Source organism: Rousettus aegyptiacus, unplaced genomic scaffold, assembly GCF_014176215.1.
Source record: "Rousettus aegyptiacus isolate mRouAeg1 unplaced genomic scaffold, mRouAeg1.p scaffold_m13_p_3, whole genome shotgun sequence".
Lineage (NCBI taxonomy): Eukaryota > Metazoa > Chordata > Mammalia > Chiroptera > Pteropodidae > Rousettus > Rousettus aegyptiacus.
Genome location: NW_023416306.1, coordinates 27,502,371 through 27,527,386, shown reverse-complemented (window position 1 = coordinate 27,527,386; position 25,016 = coordinate 27,502,371). Strand labels below are relative to the sequence as shown.

General features: G+C 49.7%; 2 protein-coding genes and 1 long non-coding RNA gene across 8 annotated transcripts in view; 1 reads left to right on the top strand and 2 right to left on the bottom strand.

The window, feature by feature from the left end:
- The window catches only part of CORO2A (coronin 2A), a 51,455-nt gene extending 43,898 nt beyond the window's left edge, over positions 1-7,557 (bottom strand). The window contains exon 1 of one of the 2 annotated variants that reach the window (XM_016146293.2): positions 7,507-7,557. The gene's annotated coding sequence lies outside the window, so the exon portion shown is untranslated. Of the gene's footprint in view, positions 1-6,984; positions 7,070-7,506 lie in introns of those variants that run through there. The other variant, XM_016146292.2, reaches the window with a different exon arrangement.
- LOC118615037 lies at positions 7,231-9,304 on the top strand. The gene is made up of 2 exons (XR_004956295.1): positions 7,231-7,554; positions 8,709-9,304. It is a non-coding gene; the product is annotated as an uncharacterized LOC118615037 (long non-coding RNA).
- Positions 9,305-11,764: 2,460 nt separating this feature from the next.
- The window catches only part of TBC1D2 (TBC1 domain family member 2), a 44,875-nt gene continuing 31,623 nt past the window's right edge, over positions 11,765-25,016 (bottom strand). For all 5 annotated transcript variants that reach the window (XM_016146286.2, XM_016146287.2, XM_016146290.2 and 2 more), the window contains 6 exons: positions 21,246-21,433; positions 19,698-20,174; positions 16,035-16,155; positions 13,515-13,700; positions 12,589-12,710; positions 11,765-12,297 (listed from right to left, as the gene is read on the bottom strand). In XM_016146286.2, coding sequence (XP_016001772.2) covers positions 12,096-12,297; positions 12,589-12,710; positions 13,515-13,700; positions 16,035-16,155; positions 19,698-20,174; positions 21,246-21,433 — 1,296 coding nt within the window. In that variant the 3' untranslated portion in view covers positions 11,765-12,095. The remainder of the gene's footprint in view (positions 12,298-12,588; positions 12,711-13,514; positions 13,701-16,034; positions 16,156-19,697; positions 20,175-21,245; positions 21,434-25,016) is intronic.

Sequence of the window (25,016 nt, the reverse complement as noted above, 5' to 3'; positions counted from 1 at the left end):
GCTGTGGCTGCCTCCTTAAAACCTCCAGCCTGGTGACAGCAGACTGGCCAGATTTTTATACTATCTGTATTATTATTAGTTATTATTATTATTATTATTATTATTATTATATTGTAACATTATACAGCCAAATTTTTTTATAGAAATGTCTATTGCATATAAAAATTTAAAACACAGAAAAAGAAAATAAAATTCTACCACCTAGTGATAACCAGCTTGATATTTCTGAATATTTCTCTATATTTACATGTGTGTAGATATATTCTTTTCCCACATTCAAACCCAAACAGGCTCGTTCCACAGAGATTGTTCTCTTCCTTGCTTTTCTAGTTAACAGTACATCGCAGACCTCTCTCTGCATGTCTGTTTCCTCTCAGTGACTCCGTGGTGTTCCCTTGTCCTCCATCCCTTTACCTGGCAGGTCCCTACAGTCCCCTTCAGTCATGACTGTCCCTGACGCCTGACCAGAGCTCCCAGCCTCCACCAGGACGCAGTGCTTATGGCCTGATGGGTTTCTGTGGGCACTTGTTCTCTCTTCCTCAGGACAGGGCTGTGACTGGGTCATGGCTGCCTTCGGGGCCCCCCTCTAAGCAAAGCCACACCCCATACAGAAATATTTTGAGCTCCTAAATCAAGGGGTAGGAAGTGAATGGCGGCCTTCTGTCCCTGCTGGATTTGATTGTAGGCCTTTCGAAATAGACCAGATGTTCTCTTAGACCCAGATATTGGCTGGCTATTACTCTAACCCCCAGGGGCTCCAGACATCACAATAAACAACGACAAACGGGTGCCTGGCATTTTATAGCTTATGAAGTGCTTCCATACTCTTATCCAATTTTGAGCCTCACAACAACCCTATCCATTAGGCAAAGCAGGTAGCTATTATCTCCATTTTACAGATGAAGAAACTGAGGCTCGGAGAGGTGAGGAGACTTATCAGATGGCCTCCTTGTTTCTCCCCCTCTTGAGTCTGGCTCACTCCAAATCACATTAATAACCTGACTCAGGCATCACCTCCTCCAGGGAGACTTCCCAACTCACACCCCAACCCAGGCTGGGGACAGAGGACTCTCCTTGAGGGGCTACAGCTCCTGGGCTTCCCTATCAGAACTGGAGCGCCCCACCCCACCACCTTGAAGGAAATGATGGGTCTGCTTATCTCCATCCACACACCCCAAGCATAGAAAAACCTCAATAGATGGCCGCTGGGATGAAGATCTTTATGATTATTAAGGCAGGAAATAGTCTCCACATTTTGCTTATGAGGACAAGAGATATAAAGAAGGGACAGGACTTGCCTACGGAGCATGTCAGTGGCCGGGTCCGGCCTCCATCCTCAGCAGTGTGGCTTCTTTCGTTCCACTCTGTCCTTTATTGTCTGTAATCCTGAACTCCAAGCCACTGTCAGAGGTTCATTCCCGTCTCCTCTTGCACCGGCTGGGCCCTACCTGGTCTAGCCAGGTGTGAAGGGAAGTGTTGCGGAAGGGGCTCTGGCTAGGGCAGGCTAAGGTCCCCAGCCTGGGCCACCACCCTGGGGTAGCCTTAGGAATAGCAACAGTAGCTGGCCGTCCATTGAGCACTTCCGTGTGCCACACCCTGTGCCAGCACTTTCCATCCACATCTCACTTCATCCTGCAGCTGGCACCATTATGATGCCACTTTGCAGGTAGGGCGGGAAAGACCCTGGCCCAAGGGTCACCCAGTGACTGAGCTGGGACTGGAGGCCAGGGCTGCATCCCTGGCAGCAAGCAGTCCCAGGAGTATGTTGTGACGAGAGCCAGAAACAAATGCACAGTCAGAGTACAAGAGACAATTCCCAGGGGGTCTATAGGCTTGGCAAGGCTCCGCACTCTCCCTCCCCATCACCTGGCCACCTCCCACCTGGAGTTGGCTGGAGGATGAGATTCAGGCCCAGGGAACACAGGCTTGGCCCTGGCAGTTCCCAGCACCCCCTGTGGGCAGGGTCATGCCATTTGGCAGCTCCCTGCAAGCTCCGGGCTCAAGGCCAGGCTGGAAGCAGCTGTCACATCAAACCTATGCAAGTTCTCAGCTCCCTGTTTCTTCTTATTAGCATAAGACCTCACATATCTGCTCTTAACTGTTTGAGAGATGCTGAGCAAGGCCTGCCTTTCACCGTGCCTCACTTTCCCTATCTGTGCAATGATGTTGGGGGTGGGGTGAGTGAAAGGTGGGGGTAAAGGTCAGAGGGGGTGTGTCTCAGTGGAACCCACCAACTCTGATATTGCAAGGTTTGCCCGCAGATAGCATAGCACAGTGATTAAGACCCTAGACACTGGAGCTGGATGACATGGGTTCAAATGTATGACCCTGGTCAAGCTGTTCAATCTCTCTGGGCCTCAGTGTCCTCATCTGTAAAATGGGGATAATAGTAGAAATCAGACAGAAAGTAAACACACCAAAATATTTATATTGATTATCTGAGATGAAAAGAGAAGGTGTGGGACATTTTTTCTGCCTTCCTATCTTTTTCTAAATTCTCCATTATCAAGTATTTATAATAGAAAAAACAAATACACTTTCTTTGTAAATTAACTATTGAGATATAATTTACATGCAATATAATATAACCATTTAAAAAATGGCAATGATTATGAGTAATAATCTATCTTATAGACTGCTTTCAGAATGAATGCGTTAATGTATAGAAAATCTTACATGCTGCTTGGAACAGAAGAAGTGCTATTGTTTGCTAAATAAATAACCCAAGACCAGAGCCAGGCTTTCTCCTTCACTTCCTGCTCACCTGGAGTGCACCTCCACCTCGTCCCCAGCACCAAGTTCCCGCCACCCTCTACCCCCGTGTTCACTGCCCAGGTCTAATCTCATCGCCCCAGGCCTGGACTACTTTCACACCTTCTCTCTGTACCCCAGAGGAATCTCACTAACAGTCACATCTAGCCATGCCCCTGCCTTGTTCAAAAAGCCTTCCATGCCTCCCCGCTGCCCTGGGTTGAAAGCCCTAGTTCCTGTGTCAGACGTTGTTTCAGCAAGTTACTTAACCTCTCTTACGTCTGTTTTCTCAACTGAAAGAGAAGAATAAAAATAGTGTCCCCCACACAAATTTACAGAATTCCAGGTTGTCTCACCTGTCCCCTCTTCCCTTTCCCATCGTCACTCTCTTCGAGCCTGCTCTTCCCTGAACTCGCCAGGAATGATCCTACCTCAGGGCTTCGCACTGGCTGTTCCCTCTACCTGGATGGCTCTTTCCCCAGAAATCAGTCCAGTGTACTTGCTCACCTCCTTCAAGCCTCTGCCCAAAGACACCTCTCAAGGATTCCCCTATTCAAAACTGCAACCCTCTCCCTTCCATTCTCCCCACAATTCAGAAACATACTTCTCTGTTTCTTGGCTCCATCTTAGTTATCACCACCTATTTTATTTATTGTTTGTCTTTCTTTCCTTGTACGCTCCTTTACGACAGAATTTTTTGGGTCTATGTTTTTTTTTTTTTAACTGTCAAGACACACCCCACCTCCTCGGAAAATACCTAGCACAATGTAGGTGCTTAATAAATGAATGGTTGAATGACTAAATAAATAAAGCACTTAGGACAGAATCAGGCTGGTGGTTCAGTACTCAATAAATGTTAGCTATTATTATTATTATTGATTTTTCAAGGTGAGGCTCACATGATCTTCCCTCTTGACTTCTCCAAGCTTATAGTCACACGTTCCTAGCCCCCACCACACCCTGCCAATCTCTCAATAATAGATAGTAAGGGGCACGCTGCTCTTTAATTATATCTTTTTCCATTTAGGTCAGACCACATAAAATTGCCATTTCTTATAAGTCAAAAGCAGCCAGATGTTGGCCATTTCACAAAGTTTAACCTAACATGTTTCTCATGGCACTCTACTGGCCCCTGGGAGGCATCTTAAGGTCTAGTACAAAGGAAGTGCCCAATAAATGTTTGTCCACAGAAATGAAGTCACTGATTCCTGCCCTTCATAGTAGGTATGATTGCAAAGCACCTTCTATGTCTCTGAAGGAAGCAAGGCACTGACTGTAAACTTAAAATAATAAATAGAGGATTTTGCTGAATTATTTTCTGGTTCTCCTGAAAAATCTCAGTCCTCTGATATTTGGTAAAGAATATAAAAACAAAAACACACCATGCTCTAAATTAATCCAGGTTCTGGAAGTTTGGAAATGACAAAGGGGAAAAAGGCCAGCTGCCTGACTCTTAAGAGATTCACTGGTGATGGCTGAGGGAAGCTGGGACATTCTTTGGTTATCTCTGTGTTCACTGCTCCTTCCAATAAAGGTTTCAGATAAAAGATTTACTGAGCCTAGAATGTGGGTTATCAGAGCTGAAAAAAAAATAAATCAGCAATCACCAAATCTATCCCATTTCACAGATGGGGAAAGCGAAGTACAGAAAGGAGAAGGGATTGACCTAAGGTCACAGGGCGGGATAGTGGAATCTACGTCTGCTGACTGTTAGTCTCGGGGCCTTTCCTCTGGACCACACTGCTTCTGTGTTGGCCAGACTCTGGCAATAGAAGCTTTAGTGTCCCTGTTTTTTAAGCTGTATGTGAAATGTATATTAATCCTCAGCTAAAACATCAAGAGCTTCTTCACTATAAGACAACTTCTTATAAACCAGCACTACACTTCTTTCTCTCTCTAGTTACTTCCTTATGGGAAAGTCCTCAAAGTAGAAGGTTTTGGGCAAAGGGCAGTTAGGATCATTTTCATGGACTTTTGTAATAAGATGCCAGATTGCTCTGCAACATTAAAGGCCACTGGAGAATCCCTACAGCCTTGCCAGCATAGAAGTTTATCCTTCCATATTTATTTTTGCTAATCCTATAGGAATAAATACAGATTGCTTTCATTTACTATATGGTGTTTCCTTTCTGTCTCTCTGTCTCTGTCTCTCTCTGTCTTGGAATCAAGATCCCTGGGCTTGGTTGCTCGTTTGCTTTCTGACCGTTGACAAGTCATAACTTACCCTTTGGAGACAGGGGATGCCTATCTGTAAAATGAGGAGGTTGGATGAGATGATTTCTTAAGATCTTTTCCAGCTTGGACATTCCATAATTCCATGGTGCATTTTAAAATTATTAGCATGGGATGACTTTTTAATAACCGGAATCTGCCATGCCCCTAAACCAGGCCAAAATGGCTTGGACTAGCCAAGCAGGAAAATGCAGCCCAGATTATACATACGTAGAAATGAAATGAGATTTAGGAAGCCTTTAAGCCTGTGCGTTGGTGCTATGCTCAAGTGACAACACATATACTTAGTCTGCTTTTATGAGGGGATAACAACACTCATTTGTGGTCTACTCCAAGTTCTGGGCAGCTCCACCACGGCCAGAAGGCAAGGTCATGGTCACTCTATTTCAGCCTTTAAAATACCAGATTTGTAGTCAAAGGTAGCTCATCCTGAGCAAGTGCTCGTCCAGCCTCTGCTCGCATACCTCTGAGGAGAGAGAGCTCATCATTGCCCAGGTGGCCCCTACCTTCTTTTGGCTGTAAGAAAGCTCCTGGGAGGGGTGGGTCATGAGGGGAACAAAAGAGACCAGAAGGCCTAGACTTGATTCTCAGAAACAACTGCCTCAATCAGGGCAGGCAATAGGAAAAGATGGGGAAGAGGACCCATTGGCAGGAAAGCCTTGAGAAGGGATCCTCTGGCTCTTCCTCTCACTCCAGACCTCTACGGCAGCTGCTAACTCAGAGGTACGCAGGAAGTGCCTCTCACTCCAGACCTCTAGGCAGCTGCTAACTCAGAGGTACACAGGAAGTGCAGGAAGCACAGGGACACATTCTGGTCCTGATGTGGGTGGGTTCTGAACACCCTCCAGGCTGATTCCAGGATAGACACCTCAGCTCCTTGGTCCTGCCTCTGTTCCCTTTGGCTCCAGCAGGAGAAACAATGGCTGGGCCTAGGGTTAGTTGTTCAGCCTGGAGGTGAGAAGATGATTTATGAGACCAGATGATTGTTCTGGGTAGGGGGAAGAGGGATCAGATGTTGTCTGTGTGCCCAGAGCAGGACCAGCAGATTCTAGCTATTTACAGCTAGTGAGACCCCCACCGTAAGGTATGTGCAATCGGGCAGCAAGGCCTTCCAGAGGGAATCTTACTGAGGGGCTGGGCCAGATGCCAGAGCTGTTTACTCAGAGCATAGAGACACAGTCCTTTAAACACGTGCTCTGTCCCAGACTCACCCCTACCCAGACACAGCTCTCTTGGCATTGTGTTGCCTCTGGGGTCTGACACCCATGGAAGTGAGCGGGCCCTATTACCTGGCTGGAGCATAGAGTTGGGTGCCAGAACCTGAGCAGATTTAGGGAAACTCCCATAACCATTCCCTAAATCCAGGGGCATGCGTGGGTCTGGTCCAGGCAAGTCTGCAGCCGAAGGCCACCACCTCCAACCTAGGGCTCCTTCAGCCCCAGACGCGAGGGCAACTTGGCGGGCAGACTCTGACCGCCACACCCTGCATGCCCAGGCTGGCTTAATAGGGACCTGGAAGTGTCCCATCCTTCCTGTTTCTTGTACCAAGAAGCTGAGGCCCAGCAGGTCACCCAGGTAGATGAGAGGAAGAATCCCAGCACTGGTCCCACGGGGGGGGGGGCACTTGGGCCACAAGGGAGCCTGTAGGGATCGGCTCACCACACCCAGGATGAGCGGCCTTCACTGCGGGTGGGAGGGGTGGGTGGTGCAGACCGTGCCCAAGCAGGACCCAGCCGTCGGGAGCACGGGGCGGCCTCAGAGCCCAGCGAGGAAGGGGCCACCATTGCGCCCTCTATCCGGGCGGGGAAACTGAGGCCTGGAGAGAGCTGCTTTATGTAAGGTCACGCGGAGGGGCTGGAAGCCAGGTCCCCCGTGCTCCTCTGGGTCCCCCGCGGCGCGCCCTGCCCCAGCATCCCTCCCGGGGACCTGCAGCCGGGAGGCGCAGCACGCACTCTGCGCGCACACCGGGAGGGTACGATTGGCGGCGCGGAGCTACCCTACCTTGATGATGACCGCGCAGGTGGCGGCGGCGGCGGCGGCGGCGGCGGCGGCGGCGGCGGTGGCGTCTGGCTCCGGCTTCGCGCTCCTCGCCGCCCGCCGAGTCCCCGCGCCCAGAGCCACCGCCTTCACCCCCCGCAGCCTTGCGGGCGGGGCTGGTGGGCGGGGCAGGGGCCTGGCACAAGCCCCGCCCGGGCGCCCCGCGGGGGCCACTCCCTCCCTTTCCACCCGCTCCGACCGAGCTCCTGGCCCCCGGAGGCCGGTCTCAGGGAGTGCACACGCGCGCAGAACCGGCGCGCACACCGGCTCTCACACGCCGCAGTGTTTGGGGCGGGCTTCCCCGCGACCAGCCTGAGGCTGGGAACAGTCAGACCTGTCTTCACGTCCCGCTGTTCCCTCTCTGAGTGGCACGGGACAAGGGACTCGACCTCCCGGGGCCTCCGTTTCCCCCATGATGGAATGGAAACAGTAACCGTGTCTGCCTCAGAGAGCTGTTTAAGAATTAGATGAGACGATCTAATTTACCGGCCTGTTAAAGTGCACGCGCAGAGCCCGCCACAGGAGAAGCTCTCGGTAAACCCCGTCCGGGAGCAAAAGGGCAGGGAGGACCGCAGGAGGATCGGGAGTACTTCCTTCCTTCTCCCGGTAGCCAAGAGGGGGCGCTGCTGACCAGCCGCGCGGGCTTAGGGTACTGCGCACCCTAGGCAATGGGGGCCGGATAGGGAGGCCCCGCCTTTTAATATCACCACCACCTAACACCGAGCTGGGCACTGTTCTAGGCACCTTAAATGCATTACCTCACTCAACAGTCACACAAGCCTATGAGGTTACACCATTACTCACTTAAGCGAGCTAAGGTGCAGAGAGGTTAAGTACCTCGCTTAAGATCACACAGCAAATAATTCAACCCCAGGCAGCAAAGCTCACAGGCCCAAGCTTATAGCCACTCCACCATGCCACCTCTCTTGAGAAGAGCTTTGTTTTGTACAGTGGTGTATCTGTATGGGCCAAGGCTCAGAACAGTGTCTGGCACATAGTAGGCACTCAGTATATATTTGTTGAGTGAATAACAGAGCATAGTATGTACTACTTTACATATATTATTTCATGTAATTCTAAAAACTTTTTTACTTAGCCACTGTTATTGCCCCCACTTTACAGACAAGAAAATTGAGGCTTAGGGTTGATAAGTACTTTGGGGCTCTTTTTTAAGGATAAGAAAGAAGGAATGGCCAGGGCCAAAGCCTGCGACTCAGTGTTCACTGTTCACTGGGCCACTCCCCTGCTCAGATCGGGATGGGCTTCCTGCCTACTGCCCAAACCCAGCCCCTCAGTCTGGTCTGCAAAGCTCTTGAGTCCTGACCCACACTTCTGTGGAACTGGACTGCTCAGCAGGCCAATTGACTGCATGCTTCCCATAGCAGCACAAAAGAATTGGACATTTAATGTTCCAAAAAAGCATATGGAAAAGTAGGATGTTGTAGGAGTTCCTATACTCGTGGTTCAATACAGCCACCCCACACCTGTGGGGTGGGCACCATAATCTTTCCAAGGCTAAGGCATCTGAATGTCTTAATTCGCCTAGGGTTTGGGCAGTATCTCCGGTACTTCTCCCAGCCCCTTGCACTCACGCCTCTGTGCTTTTGCTCATGCCATCTCTTCTGCCAGGAATTCTCTTCCCTCATCATCATCTCCTGCTGTCTAAACTGACTCATTCTTCCTTTCAGGCTTGGGACCAACACCCCTCCCCAGGAAGCCGTCCCAGATGCCCTGTGAATGTGCCCTTCCGGCCTTATATCTGCATCTTCCTACCCTGTGCCATGATGGTTGGTGCCTGGGACTGTGTTTGAAGAAAGACTGGTTTGACAGGGACCTCTGGGGGAACATGGGCATATGGACCGACGGGTGGAGGGGGGCGTCGATAGAGGTCTCTATAACAGACAAAACCTGGGACCATTCCTGGAGGTGCTGTGTATGTAGGGCGTGGGGTCCTCACTTTGCTGCCCCCTCCCTTCCCCTTAATCCTGGTCCATTTGGGGAAGGCTACCTCCTCCGCATTGCACGCATGGGGAAACGGAGGCCAGAGTGGACATGACTTGCCCAGGGACCCCTAGCTAGAAAACCACGTAATAGATCTGGCCCCCTCCAGTACATTTTACTGGGCCTTATTGCTGATTGGGTTGGGCCAAGAAACCAACACTTTTCTTTCCTAGGTGTCAGCACGGTCAGCTTTGTTTAATTTGCCATGTGGGGAACCAGAATGTGTGTGTGGGAGTGGCAAGTTCTCCATCTACCTGCCCAACATGGATCTTTCTGTACACTATGGCTCTGTGCCCATGGGAGATTGAGCTGAGAAAGAATAGGGGGCAGCGGCACCTGGGAGGTGAGGTTGAGTGGCAGGGAAAGTAGCTCTGAACACAGGCTATTGTAGGAGTGTGCACCTCCCACTGTGGTGTGAGGGCCCGGTGTCTCCCAAAGGACTCTCCAGGCCCTTCCTCTTCCTTTGAGAAATCCTTTTATTCTTGGAGATTTTGCCCCAGGGAGGTCCCTTGGGCAGCCTCCCTCGGAGCAGCAGGCAGCAGCACCCCACCCCCACTTGTCCCCGCTACAGCCTCCTGGTCAGGCAAATGGTTCTTTCTCCTAATTTCCTCTGCCTGGAGCTATCACCACAGGCCCTACAAATCACTCAGGAGGCCAGGGCCAGGACTGCCCTTCTCCCTGGTCCTTGGGGGAGGTATTCTAGGTTCCAGATAAGAAAAGGTGAGCTTGGAAAAGCCCTTCCTGAATTTAGTTAGGGCCTTCAGGCTTGAACGTGGCTTAAACTCTCAGTGAATGTGAGACTCTGGGCAAGTTAACTTCTCTGAGTCTTTCTCATCTGTAAACTGAGCTTGGCCTATACGGGCTGGTGCTTGAGGACAGGCAGTTCTCATTCCTGGCTCTGGCGCTAGATCCTCTTCAGTGCTGGAGGAAGCCCCATCAGCATCAATCCTCATTGTCCTATGGTCCCCAAACCTCTCGGTGTGTCAGAATGCCCATGACTCATAACACGCTCTGGGGGGAGGTGGGGGGAAGGGAGCGGGGAACACCCGTAGTTTTAAAAGGCTGCTCAGGCAGTTTTATGGTGCAGCCATGTAGGAACCAGGTTACACGGTGCTAGGTCAACTGCATACCTTCACCCTCTCCCCTGTGGGGAGGGGAGAGGAGGGTGCAGGCGCCCAGCTCTAGGTGGAGCTTCTCCACCTGGGGCGGTGGGGGTGGGGGGAGGATGAGAAATAGGGGGGAAAGTGGGTAAACGTTGAGAGGAAAGTGAAGGAGGAGGGAGAGGGTAAAGGAAAGGAGACCGGGCCAGGTGTTGGAGGGGAAGATGAAGGAAGGAGGAGGGAGAAAGGTGGTGAGCGGGTATGCAGGGAAGACAGGAGAGGGCCGTGCCATTTATCTGGCAGCCCCTGTCTGATCAGGGAGTTTTATTTTTGGCTGGGGAGTGAATAGGATTTTCAAGGCTGGAGTCTGAAGGACCAGCTGGGCCCAGTGTCTCCAGGTGACATTTTCTTCATAAAAAGGTTACTCACTGACTGTGGTTGTGCTTTACTCTGTGCCAGCCACCAGGCTCGGTGCCAGTGTCATCTCCTTGTGTCCCCAGTGATGGCCCTTAGGATTACAGCACCCAGCCTGTTGGGGGTGCAGCCAGGAGCCTTCCCCAGTCTACCCTCATTCACACTACCATCATGCTTCACAGGTACTGTTCGGTGGTGAAAGAGCTTCAGCAGATGAAAAGAGTTCAGTGAAAATGAGAAAGGCTATCGAGCCCCAGTTTGGGGCATTCATGGGAAACCTGGTGCCTTGGACCAGCCAGTAGCCCGTGGGAATATGGGAGTAAAAGAACCCCGAGTGTCCCCAACCCAGGACTGTGTAGGAGCACAGTGTGGGGAAACTGGGTGCCTGGTATGCCAACCCAAATTCATACCTGTGACAGAGGGCCTATCCCTGGTCCCCAGTGGTGGGCGTGGCCTCCTTCCCAAACCCTGGAGAGAGCCTCTGATCAGAGCGAGGTTTCCATGTGAGAACCCCACATCCCCAGTCCTTCATTCCAGAGATTACCGAGCTCAAGGCTACACCAGCACAGTCATGGGTTTGGCTGACAAAACCACTGTGCAGCCTTGACTCCCTGCCTCGTGGGGGATGGTGGAAGCCTCTGTCTGCCGAGGAAGTTCCTGGAAGAGCCCAGAACTGAAACTGAGTTCCTGCACGGCGGGTGCTACAGGAGCCTGCTCTGACGTGACAGGCTGCAGCTCTCTCTCGCTGCCTTATCCTCACTCTCAATCGCCTATTTTTCAGAGAAAGTGACTCTTCTTGCCCTGGCCTGCGAAGTTGGTGGTGGGAGAGCAGAGGCTGGACGTCTGACCCAGGGCTCTCTGCTCAAACCCCTCACCAAGTTCTTGGTGGCGAGCAGGTTTTCCCTGGGATCCCCCCGGCCCCACCCCTGCTACCCTGCCATGGGCTGAGCTGAAAGGAGGCTCAGGAAACAGGTGGGAGCTGGGCCTGGAACACAGGCTCACACAGCGTCAGAGAGGTGCCGTCGCCCAGAAAGAAGGCCTAAATGCACAGGGCTCCAGCTCCTTGGGGGACCAGGAGGGAGACTGGCCTAGCAGAGACGCCCACAGAAACAGCAGCCAGGGGTGTCCCAGGCTGGGAAGGCCCTAGAGGTGGGACACCTTAGAGCCCTGGGCTCCCCTAGAAACAGGTGGTTATTGAGAACTGTGTAAGTGCCAAAGCTTGCGAACTATTTCCTATACTTACATTGTTTTATACAGACAAACTCAGAGAACGTTCAAGGTTCCCTAGAAAGACAGCACTCCTGCTGTCTGCGTGTTAAAGTGCTCTGAACAGGAGGGGAGAAGGGGCGGCATCCCTGGGGACGTGCTTATGAGATAACCCCGCCAGTGGTGTCACAGAAGATAACGTTCTGGTGGGAGACTGAGGCCCAGAGAGAGGAAGGGACTTCTCCAGTGTCACATGGTGATGGGGCTCCGGGGCTGGACCAGTGAGCCATGGCCATCCTCCTGTGGCCTGCCAGCTGAAGGCGAGAAAGGCTTTGGGGAGTGCAGGTGGCCGAGTCAGGCCTCCCCCTCGTCCTCGCTGGTGCAACCCTCGGGCACCACTGGGTCTTGGGATGCCCGGGTCTCCAAGTACTCGGCCTTGAGCTGCTCCAGCTCCCGAAGCTCAGCCTCCAGCCGCTCCCGGTGGACTGTCCGCAGTTGCTGAAGCTGCTTCATGGGAAATGGGTTCATGTCATTGAAGGCGATGTTCCTCAGCTTCCTGGGGGGAGAGCACAGTCAGCCCGGAGCTCAGTGCCTTCCCAGGCTCGCCTACATTCATTCTGCCCACATGGCTGAGGCCTCTGGCCCCTGCCTCGGGGAGCCGACCTTCCAGAGAAGAAACGGTGAAAAAAAGCTGAGGCAGAGGAAGCTTAGGGCTGGCTATGGGAGAGCTAACCTACTGAGGAGAGGTCAGTCAGGGAAGCTTCCTGGAGGAGGTGACGCACAAGAGGTGATGCACAAGTGGGTGTGGGTGGTGGGAGCGGTGGAGGAAAGAGGGGCAGGTTCTCACCTGCTGTTGCATATGGTCTTGGTGAAGAAGCGCAGGTACTGGTATATCTCCAGGCTGTCCTGCAGCCTCAGGATCTCTTCCTCATTGTACTTGAAAATGGCCAAGGCATAGCGGAATAACACCTGGGGGCAAAGTAGGGGCTCAGGTAGGGCATGGGGGACCAGGACAGGTAATCCCCAGAAGGAGCAGAACCCACACACCAGGCAGAGCGGGAGTCCCTGCACAGGCTGCATGGGTTGAAACCTTGGAGGCAACGTGTGTGTGGGGAGGCCTCAGGGGAGGCGGAGACTGGAAATCCCAGGGGGTCACAGCTTGGAATCTGGGGATTGGGGCTGAGTCCTGACTCTACCTTGACTTGTCCTGGGACCCTGGGCGAAGGGTTGACGCGGGTGGGTCTAATGGGAATGATACTCTCTTTATTGGGGGCATCAGCAGGTATCAAATGAGACAAGAAATTCGAGGGTGCTCTGTGAACTGTGGGTGCAGTATGTTATCAACCACCGTGTGGAAACAGGGGTGGAGGGTGGGGGGAGGGCCTGCCCAGGGTCACCTAAGCAAGGTCAGGGGCAGAACTGGGACCAGATCCAAGTGCCAACCTCCCATACCAGAGCTCGGTCCAAACAGGAGGAAGAGAAGAAGCCCAGGTGACTGGAGGGGCAACGGATGGAGTAGGGATGTGCCTTCTGGGGCATGCTCATGCTTCTCTCCAGGGAAAGGACTGCCCCCCCCCCCCCCGATAACTTTAGAAAGCATCTTTGGAGGCAGAACCACCACTTCCCCTCATGTGTACAAAGCACTTTGATTTACAAAGCCTTACTCCCAGATGTCCTCAACAGCCTGACAGGTGACATCGTCCTCCCATTCTCCAGGGGCAGACTCGAGACCCAGAGGATGATGGGACTTACCCAGGACCCTCCTGCTCCTACCTTGGTGCCCTCATATAGGAAGGCGTCCCAGACCTGGAGGAGGATATTGCTGATGAGACTGTCAGCAAAGACCACAAGGAACCAGTTGAAGGTGATGAAGGAGAGGTCCACGCGGTGCTGCCCCACGTGGGCCATCAGCCTGGGCAGCTTCTCTGAGAGGAGGTCCTGGAGCACCCGCTGGTCCGCCTGGAGGCCGGTGATAGGGCCCCTAGTCAGCTGCTGCCCCAGGGAAGGGGCTGCCTCGCTCGCTGCCTGCCCCTTCACACCCAGCCAGTCCACATGTAGTCCTGGAGCTGCTCCGCATGGGTCCCACCCAGCCCAGGTGTGCAGAGCACAGGGAGGAGCTAGAGACCTGCCTGGCTGGGAGGTACAGCAGCAGCACTTCACTCCTCTGCTCCCGGGCTGGAGCACTGGGCTTTGAAGCGGAGGTCTCTGTGGACTGTTGAGGTCTTGGCCAGTGAAGTGTTGGCCTTTTTGCCCTTCTGAGCCTCATGCCACGCAGGAGCTTAGACTTGTATTGCCTGACACATAGCTGCTTCTCTACACCCATTTTCGGCATCACGCAGAAGATGCTCAGTGCATGTTTGGGGCAAGGTCCTGGCGGCAGGTATTGAGGGGAGTCACACTGCCTTGCCACCCTGGACATCAAGGAAACCTAAAGAGGGATGCTGCTGGGCAGTGGTTGCCAGTGACCTCTCGATGTGGTCACTGTTATGCCTCTGTCCTTCTTTTACTTGACTGGGTTGCTGACTCCAAGCACTGGGCTCCTTCCCTGGCTACAAGACACGGTTCTTTTGTGGTTTGCCTCCCACCTCCAGGACAGGCCCATGTGAGTCTCCTTTTGCTCTTCCTTTCCTGTAACTGTGGGTTTCTCAGCCTTACCCCTCCATTTACATCCTCTTCCTGGTGTTAGCTGTGGGCTGTTGTGGCCTGTGTCCAGCTCAAAACCTTGGGTAATTCATGCAATCTAAGGTGCCACTGAACCTTCTGAAGGATTTACAGATAAACTGATATGTCTGAGACTACTTCAAGACCATCAAAGCAGGAGGAGTGGGTGGGAGTTTAGATGAGATAGCGCTGGCCTCCCTGTGTTGATAATTATTGAAACTAGATGGATGATGGATACGTGGAGGTTAATATTACATTTTCTCAATTATTTTGTACATTTGAAATTTTCTATACTAAAAAATGAGAACAAAAACAAAAACAAAAGATAACCCACTACAACACTTTGGTTATACAACACACCTCAATTTCAGAGTTGTGGAAACGTGAACATAAAATATTTCCCAGCCTGCCTTGCAACTAGAGATGCCAGTGGTACTGTTCTGACCAGTGCGTGGAAGCAGAAATCGCTGGGTTGGGGAAAGCTGTTTGAAAGGAAGCAAGTTCTTGCCTTTCACCCTCTGCTTCTTCCACTCTGAACTATGGCCACAGTGCCAGAGGTGGTACAGCCATCTTGTGACCATGAGATGGCGAGAAGGAGGATGAAAGTCATATGCCAGGATGTCAGAGAGATAGAACGAACCTTCAGCTTTGTCATTACTTGAGAATAATCCCCCACTTAAGCCACTATTAGGTTGGGCCTCCCTTCCATGCAGCCAAATATATCCTTCCTGCTTCACCACCTATTTCCTGATCTAAGTCTTGATCTCTAGCCCTGACCTTTCTCCTCCATATCTTTCCTCCTTTGCTTCCCCTCTCACCCACTGTGTCCTGACCTCCCCACCCAGGGGGATGACCCGGAAGGAGGAAGTGGTTTTGGGCAATTGCAGAAGGAAAGGGGAACAGGATGAATAGGTAGGTAATGGCTTCATAGGTTTGGGGTGGGAAGTGAGAAAGTTCCCTCTGGAACTTTTTTTATGGCCTCTCTCCATAAAGCAGATGGTGCTGATGCAGCCAGAATGAGACACTGGGCGAGGTAGGAGATGGGGTAGTAAAGACAAGAGGTTTGAAGTGGCTTTGCATTTAAGCCTCTCAAAAGCCCAGGAAGTTCAAAACCAGACAAGCCTGGGGTCAGAGAGGTGATGTCACAGCTGATGACTGGAGGGGTCGACTCTGACCTAGCTCCACTGGACTCCAGGGCTGGCTTGTGCTCAGAGGGCAGCTGAGGAGGTCATGAGATGATGGAGGCAGCTGTGCTTCTCAGAAGGAAGTGACGAGTGTGTGTGAAGAATCATTACCTCCTCCATCCTCCCAGTCCCATCTTCCACCCCACCTGACCTGTTTTGAAATTCTTTACTGGCAAATAACGAGTGACACCAGATTTTCCTCTCTTCCCCTCCCCAGGAAACCAACTGTTTCTAATAACATAATGTTACCACTGGAATAACAATAGTCTGTCCCGTGGGGAGGGCCTCAACAATTCTAAAGCTCATCAGCTCTCACTGGCACTCCCTAGCAGTCCCATTGTAGAGAGGGATAAATGGAAGCCTGAGAGATTCCTAACTTTTCTAAGATCCACTGGCTCATAGGAGCAACTCAGCAGCAGACCTTAAGTCCCTTCCCTCCCTTGCTCACCTGGGACGCTGTCAATGTCTTGCTGTAGTAATCAGCTGGCATGATGGTCTCCACGATGGCTACCAGGCACCAGAAAGCACTCTCCTCTTCATCCAGGACCAGCAGAGCAATGGCCGCCAGCCTGGTGTGGGAGGGAAGGAGGCCTGGAGTGACATGCAGAAGTCACAGCCAGGCAACTTCCCACAGAGGTGGCTCCTCGAGTACTGGAGGGAAGTCCTGCCCAAACCCAGTCCCTAACCAGGCTGATGTTCTTGGTACCTGGGGTGAGAGGAACATGGTTTTGGGGAGGACTACGTAAGGTATTTCTGGAGCAATTGGGATTATCTTAGAGCAGGAGTTCTGGAGTCCTGTTGCCTGGGTGTGAATTCTGGTCCTTCTGCTTCCTTGCTGGGTGAACTTGGGCAAGTTACTTAGCCTCTCTGAGCCTCGGCCTCCTCCTAATAATCACAGGACTGCTATGAGGATGAATACATGTTAAACACATGTTAATGCTAAGCAAAAGGCCTGACACATGATGAGTGCTTTATAAATGTTTACTACCCTCATCTTAATATCCACGGGCTTTGCTTGAGACCTTTGCAAGTGTGCTAACCTCTCCAAACCTCAGTTTCATCTGTAAAGTAGAATTAACAATAGCTACGTTCCAGGGCTGTGAGACATTGTGAGCAAGACAGACCTTCATTGCCTTGCTTACTGTCTGGCATATACTAGGTGCTCAACACACAGAGTTATTTTCTTCCTTTGCTTCCCCTCTCCTCCAAAGTTATCATGAAGCTCTAATGAAATCAAGGGTAAGAAAGAAAAAACCCAGTGCTGAGCAGGGCAGTCTGCCTTGAAGAAGTACTATTTCCTCTTTCTCCCAGCTTTCCTGGCAGGGCTCTTTCAGGGCCAATCCAAGAATTCTATCTCCCAAAATGCACTTGTCTATCAAGATGCTAAGTACACACAAGATCCCACATTCAAAGATATTTAGGGAATGCTGAATAGCCTAGCTCCCTTTTAGAGGCTTAGGATACATAATATCTTAGCAAAGCCTCTTGGAAATCCTGCAGTGACAAAACCCTGTGTGACTCTCTAACCCAAGGCTGTCCAGTGGGGCAGTGGAGCCCCTTTTATACATTGCACCCACTAAACACCTTTGGGGAGATGCCACTTTAGAACATTGTTAAGGCTCACACTCTTGATGGGCTTACAGAACACATATCATTGTCCAGATATTTATGCTTCTTTGAGTTCTTATTAGATTGGATTCATGAACTCCAACTTCTTCTGAAATTCATGGTTTTTTTTACAAAACAGGTTCAACTCTCAAAAGAAAAAAGAAACCCCTTTTATCTCTCTAGTAGGGCAGGAAATAATTTTTTACCCTGGGTAAAATATTTATACAAACTTCCCTGAATCTGAGCTGAGTGGATAGAGAGAACAATACTGGTCTCTTGGGCAACAGGAAACTCTGCCCTCTCAGAGCGGGGGAAGGGGGCAGGGCACTTCACATGTCATGTGTTCAGGGACAGCAAATGTGTGATACACTGGCCACCATTCTCTTTGTCTATGCCCAGGGCAGACATCACTAACTGATCATGGCACTCTTTCCCACTGAGTCAGGAGGCAGCCTTGAAAACTCCTAAGACAAAGTTCCAGGCAGCTGCTTACTACTGGTCATTTCTGGTCTAACCTCCTTGCAGGTGGGAAGACCTAGGCTCAGAAAGCAAAAGTGACTTGCTCAAGGTCACATAGTCAGTTGGTGGCAGAGCGGAAGCAGAACCCAGGGCTCCCAAAAATCTAACCTAGTATTCTTTCTACCCTATCCCTTTCCACTGGAGCCTCAGAATGTGTTCAGTCCTGGAGCTGGCTGCCAATATCAGCTTACATTTCTGCACACATTAAAAGGTCAGTAATAAGAGGCTGCTGGTCCCAGCTAGGGCCTACTAACTGCTCAGGGCTCCAGCTAGACTGCAACTTAAAGCATTCAGGGCCCAAGTGGGTCTGCAAAGAAGAAAGTGTGGTAATGAGGGAGAGAGGGAAACTACTTTTAAAATACTCCACTTATATTTTAAAGGAGAATGGCTTTAAATTTTTTCCTCTAAATTACTACTATATCCATCATTCTAAACAGGCTGGATTTGTTGCATACAAGCAGGGTCTGTCGAGACACAACACATGCAATTCCAACGGCTACCACTAGATGGAAGCACTCGGACAGGTGAAAGGTGCCTGCAGGCTTGGGTGGAGGGCCTTTGAAATAAGGGGCAGGGCACTCTCGATATTTGAAAGGGTTCTTTCTATTACCAATAACTTTCTACTTAAAGCAGTGATATGAATGTTCGCCTAAATACCAATTATTGGTTTAAAAAAAAGCATTCCGAGAAGTAAAGAAATAGCCTCTGAGTGTCATCCCTCTCTTGGTCTCAGTTGTTCCCTTTTATCCCTAGGCAGCCATTGTTGCTGCCACTTTCCACACAGGGAGGAGCTTCTTTCCTTCTGTGAGGCTGTCTCAATACCCCCTACTGCTGTGGGATTCTCCCCCTGCCTCTTCAGCACAGATTAACTGTGCTGGGATTTAACCCAGAATTCTCAGTAATTGTATATGTATATGCTCGATTTCACCCAATTTAGACTGGAAATAAAGTATCAAAAATATCTACCCTTGGGAACCATTTCGGTTTTAGTAGGGACACTCTGAATGTTTATTCTGAGTTGAATAAATGTCACAAACCGCCTATTCTGAAAAAAGAGCGGAACGGCATATGTAAATTTTACTTGAGTATATGTGTGTTTAAATTAAGTCAAAACTTGCTTTGGAAAATATCTGAGACTGTGTAACCTCTATAAAGATAACTGGGTGCATGAGAGTCCCCCACAGTACTGGAGGGGGCAGCTCTACCAGGTCGCCCCACCCCTATCCCTTGTCGCCTGCTGATGGACTAGAAGGAGAAATTAATCCAGGCTGGGCCCAACAGATTCCTTCCTTTGAGAATTTACAGGTGGGACATAAGGGTATCGACAAGGGGGAAGACCTGATGAAAGGCTCTAGACTCAAAGGCTGAGGTCTCCATTCTGGCAGCCTCGATGGGCCCTGGACAGAGGCTGCTCCATGGAGACAGAAGGAAGCAGACGTGTGGAGTGAGAGGGGCCACAGGCCACACAGCTCCACAGAGAGCTGCTGAGCTGTGCCACAGCGCTGCATAATCTCATGAGACCGCATCCCCGTGGAGTGTGGTATGAGTGGCGCCCACCGGGGTTGTGCAGTTGCCTCGTCTTCCCGGGACCATCTGGTCCCTAGCTCTATCTTCTTTTCCTGTATGAAGTTCCCCTGTAGCATTTACAAATTCTCTTTTCCTTGGGCGCTGCTGGAGTGGGTTTTATTTAAAGCAAATGATCACTGACCCGGATTGTTCTGAAATTTGTGAGCGGGGCTGTGTACTACATGATGCCAGAGGACTGTCCATCCACCACGCTTTCTATGAGAGTGGCACTTCCCTGAGCACAAATCTGGGGGAGCACATGGGACGAGGAGCCTGTTTTGAACATGTTGTTTCACCTGCTTGTCCCCATCTGTACAATGGGGATCATGTCAAGCCCCCTGACTCACCTCTCTGGGTTCTTGGGAGGTCCCAAAGGAACAGAAGGGTGCTGTGTCCTCACTGGGACTATGGTGCTCACCTGTTCAGGCCCTGGCAGTAGCCGATGGAGGGGTTCTGCCAGGAGAAGGCCAACAACACCCGGCGGAGCTTGTCGGGGAAGCTGGAGGTAGGACAGGTGAAGTGCTTGTTGTTGGGGAAGGTACGGTTCAGGTCCAGCTCGATCTGGCGGGCGGCAGGGTGCTTACAGGCTTGGCCCCGGCTCAGCAGCTCCTGGTAGCGGCCAGGCGTTTGCAGGTGCTGAACGCGGAGGTGGACCAGCCACCTCCAGACACGTGGCCGGTGCTCGCAGGACACGCCTGCCCGCAGCAGCTGCTTGAGCTCAGCCGAGGGTGCGAGCTCACCCAGGGCAGCCCAGCGCTCTCGCAGTGGCCGCTCCACAGCCTCGTGGGCCAGCAGGTGGTGGGAGCGCACCTCCAGTGCCTGGATCTTGGCCAGCAGCTTCAGGTCTTCCACCTCGTAGTTGGGCACCGTCAGGAAGCCATACTCATCATACTCGCTGCCAGCAAAAAGCCCCTATTAACAACACCTTGCAGAGCCCTTCCCCAGATGAGGGGCAGCATGGAGGGGGTGGACCCTGGGCAAGGTTCCTGCCTTGGCTTTGTCACAGGTTAGACATGCAGCTCTAGACAGGTTACTTCAGTTTCCTGAACTTCGGTTTGCTCATCTGTCCAATGAGTAGAGGAACACTCGCTCTGCCTCATGAAGACCCACTGAGATCTTCTGTTATAAACTGCTGGGGGCTCAAATGGTGCCTGGCACATAGGAAGTGCTGAAGAGACATTAACTCATTCATTCTGTGCAAATATAAAGAACCTTCTTATTATTCCATGTTGCCTCAGGCCCAAGGAGTCTTACATGCTAATACAGAACCCCACTTCCACAGCTAGTAAGCACAGGATGGATGCGGAGCAGACAGCACCATTGACGAGCAGAGATGGGGGAGCTGGGGATCTATTCCAGGTGTCCCTTCATTTATTCAAAATTGATTCGCCCCTACCTGTGTGCCCTGCATGTGCTATCTCACTGAATCCTACAGATCTTGCATAACAGGGATCATAGCCACATATTATGGAAGCTGTATATGGGGCTCTTGAGAGGTAAAGTGACTTGTCTAAGGTCACACAGTGAGAGAGACAAGTTTGGCTCTAAAGCCTGGGCTCCTGCCACTAGGTTAACCAGCCTCCAGGGGCCTTTAACGCCAGCCATAGCCCCTTCCATCATATTTAACTGTTCTTGTCCACTGTGCTCAGCAAGGGCTTGGCTCAGGGGAGGCTGGCTCCTCTCCTCTCCTCCCCTTCTCTGAGATGCAGCCTGGAGAAGGAAAAGGTGCCCTAGAGGCAGACCCAGGCCAGCTGCACGAATGTGCTGTGTGGCCCTGGGCAACGGGCGGCCTCCTCTGACCCTGCACACCTCCACTGTAAACTGGGGCCCATCCCAATCATATGCTCATTTATCCTGCGTTATGGGGAGGTAAGGGACATGTGGTGCTTACACATGGTCAATGGGGCAGCTGGGGACCCTCGGGTCATGCAGAGCCAGCCTTGCCCTGGCCAGCCGCTGGACTCACCGAATGGGGCTCAGCTCCACACCATCGGCTGAGGCGTCGCTGGCTTCCCACTGCAGCGCCTCCTGGATGAGTTGCCTGAGCAGCTCGGCGCACTCGCTGGCCTCGTTCCCCATGGCCTCTTGCAGCCTCCGCAGCCCTGCCAGGTACTTGCTTTCCACCTGGCAGTTCTTGGCTTGGAGATAGGCACACTGTGGGAGGGTGGGGCAGGGCTGGTCAGGACACCGGGCTGGGCTTGAGCTGCCCCAGAGGCCTGAGGCCTGAACAGCTTTATGTAGCGCATCCCTTCTCTGAGGTCTCGTCTCTCTTCTCCTCCCCACTCTCAGCTCTTCATGGAGGGGAAAGGAGATGGGCCCCGAATCCCAGGAGTTACAGCAAGGCAGAAAGAGCTCCAGGCAAAAGAGAACCAGGACCGGGGCTAGAGCTGGATTCAAAAGAAAGAGGGGTGGGGTAGGCAGGGACAGCACAGGCTCTTGTCCAACCTGCAGTCCCATCCTGGTTCAGTCTACTGGCTGGGTGACCTGTGGCAAGTTACTTAACTTCTCTGTGCCTTAGCATCTTCATCTGAATGATGAGGATAATAGAGTTTTACCTCAGGATTCTGGTGAGGCTCAGATGAACCGATGTATGTAACACGCTTCCCAGGGCACTTGGCCTAGAGTGAACTCTCTGAGGTATTACTGAGCAGTGTCCAGAGGATGGACATGAATTCTGGACACTACCCTTGTGCCTTCTGCTGCCCCCAGGTGGGCTCTTTCTGTTCTTCCAACACACTGCCTACCTCCTATCTCGTAGAACACACACTGTACACCTCCCATCTGCCTAGCCCCTCCCTCAACCTTTATACAAGCTGGGTGGTGCTGGACAAGTCAGGTAACCTCTCTGGGCCCTGTTTTCCTTCTTTGTAAGATGGGGAAACATCTGCCTCGTAGCACTGCCATGCCTCTGGGCCATCCTGGGATGGCAGAATGGCAGCCTTCTGGCCAAGGTCGCCATTCTGCTGCACCCCTGCCTGGTCACCATCTCCAAAGGTCTGCCAAGCACCAACTCCAAGCCCGAGAGCCTGTTCTACCTGTTCCTCACTTTTAGGACTCAGTTCAAAAGGCACCTCAACCAGGAAGCCTTCTCCAACTTTCTTCCTCTCTTTGGGCCCCAAAGATTATATGCGCCCAACTGTATCTTGACTGTGTTTGACTCCCTCACTAGTCTGTACCCTTTTTGAAAAGTCTGAGAAAGACTGGTGGTAGGTCTTTAAATGTTCAGTAGAATTCACCAGTGAAGGCTTTCTTTGTTGGGAGATTTCTAATTACCGATTCAATCTCCTTACTAGTTGTAAGTCTGTTCAGATTTTCTATTCCTTTCTGATTTAGTCTTGGCAGGTTTTATGTTTCTAGAAATGTGGGCATTTCATTTAGGTTATCCAAGTTGTTGGTATGCAATTAATTATTCATGATACTCTTAAATCCCTTTTATTTCTGTAGAATTGGTAGTAACGTCCCCACTTTCATTTCTGATTTTAATCTGAGTCCGCTTTTTTTCTCAGGCCACTTATCTTTAGGTTCTGTCAACTCTGTTCATCTTTTTGAAAAATCAACTTTTGGTTTCACTGATTTTCTCTATTGCTTTTTGTTCTCTATATCATTTATCTCTGCTTTAATCTTTATTACTTCCTCCCTTTGGCTATCTTTGGGTTTAGTTCTTTTTCTAGTTTCTTAAGTTGTAAAGTGTAGTTGTTGATCTGAGATTCTTGCTGTTTTTGAAAGTAAGCATTTATAGCTATAAGCTTCCTCCTTGCATGGCTTTCATTGTATCCCATAAGATTTAGTATGTTGCATTTTCTTTTTTATTTGTCTCTAAGTATTTTCTAATTCCCTTGTGATTTCTTCGTTGATTCATTGTTTATGAGTGTGTTGTTTAATTTCTACAAATTTGTGAATTTTCCAGTTTTACTTCTGTTATTGATTTCTAACTTCATTCCACTGTGGTTGGAGGAGATATTTTGGAAAATGCCCCTAATACACGTGAAGCAAATGTGTATGCTTGTTGTAGTTGGGGATAGTATTCCGTATATGTCTATTAGATCTAGTTGGTTTATTATGTTGCTTAAGTCCTCTATTTCCTTACTTATTATTTGTCTGGTTGTTCTACCCATTACTCAGGGTAGGGTACTGAAGTCTCCAACTGCTCTTGTAGAACTGTCCATTTCTCTTTTCCATTCTGTCGGTTTTTGCTTCATGTATTTTGTCAGCCTGTTATTAGATGTATAAACACTTATAACTATTGTTATCTTCTCACTGTATTGAAAATTTTATTAATATATAATATCTTTGTCTCTTGTAACTTTTTTAAAATTTAAAATCTCTTTTGTCTGATATTAATATAGCCACCCTGCTCTCTTTTGGTTACTGTTTGCGTGGAATTTCTTTTCTCTCCTTTCACATTCAATTTTTTTGTGTCTTTGGATATAAAATGAATCTCTTGTAGACAGCATATAGTTGGATCATTTGTTCTCATCCATTCTGCAAATCTATGTCTTTTGCTTACAGTCTAATTCATTTACATTTAAAGTAATTATTGGTAAAGAGGGACTTACTGCTGTCAATTTGCTATTTGTTTTCTATATGCCTTAAAACTTTTTTATCCCTTACTTCCTGCATTACTATCTTTTTTGTGTGTAGTTGATGTTTGGTAGTGAAATGTTTAAACTCCTTTCTCATATCCTTTTGTATACATTCTATAGTATTTTCTTCGTGATTACCACAGGAATTACATTTAAAATTCCTAAAGTTAAAACATTCTAATTTGAATTTATACCAGCTTAACTTCATTAACATACAAAAACTCTGCATGTTTATAGTTCTGTTCCTACCCTTTTGGCTGTTGATGCCACAAATTACATCTTAATACACTGTGTGCCCCCAAACATAAAGTACTAATTCTTTTAAATGTGTTAGTCTCTGAAATTATATGGAAAACAAAATGTAGAGTCACAAACCAAACTTACACTACTACTAGCTTTTAGACTAATAATTGTTTTTTAAAAATGTATTAGTCTCTTAAATCATATAGAAAACAAAAAGTGGAGTTATAAACAATTTTTATAATACTAGCTTTTATAATTACTCAGGTATTTACCTTTATTGAGATCTTTATTTCTTCAGACAGTTTTCAGTTACGATCTAGTGTCCTTTCATTTAACCCCAAATAACTCCCCTGAGCATCTTGAACATCAGGTCTAGTGGTAATGAACTCCCTCAGCTTTTGTTTATCTGAAAATGTCTTAATTTCTCCCTCATTTTTGAAGGAAATTTTGCCAGATATGGATTCTTGGTTGATGTTTTTTTTTTTTTTTTTTTTTCCCTTTCAGCACTTTAAATATATCAGCCCACTGCCTTCTGGCCTCCGAAGTTTCTGATGAGAAATCTGTTCATCATTTTATTGAGGATCGCTTGTATGTGATAAGTCAATTCTCTTTCTGCTTTCAAGTATCTCTTTGTCTGTGACACCTGGAAGTCTGATTATGATGTGTCTTGGTGTGTGTCTCTTTCAGTTTATCGTACTTGATGTCTGTTGAGTTTCTTGGATGTTTATATTCATGTATTTCAAGAAACTTAGGATGTTTTTGGCCATTATTTCTTCCAACATTCTCTCTGCTCCTTTCTCTCTCTTTTCCTTCTGAGACGGCCATAATATAATGGGTACGTTGTTCCACTTAATGGTATCTCCCGGATCACTCAGGCTGTTCATTTTTCTTCAATTTTTTTGTTTGTTTGT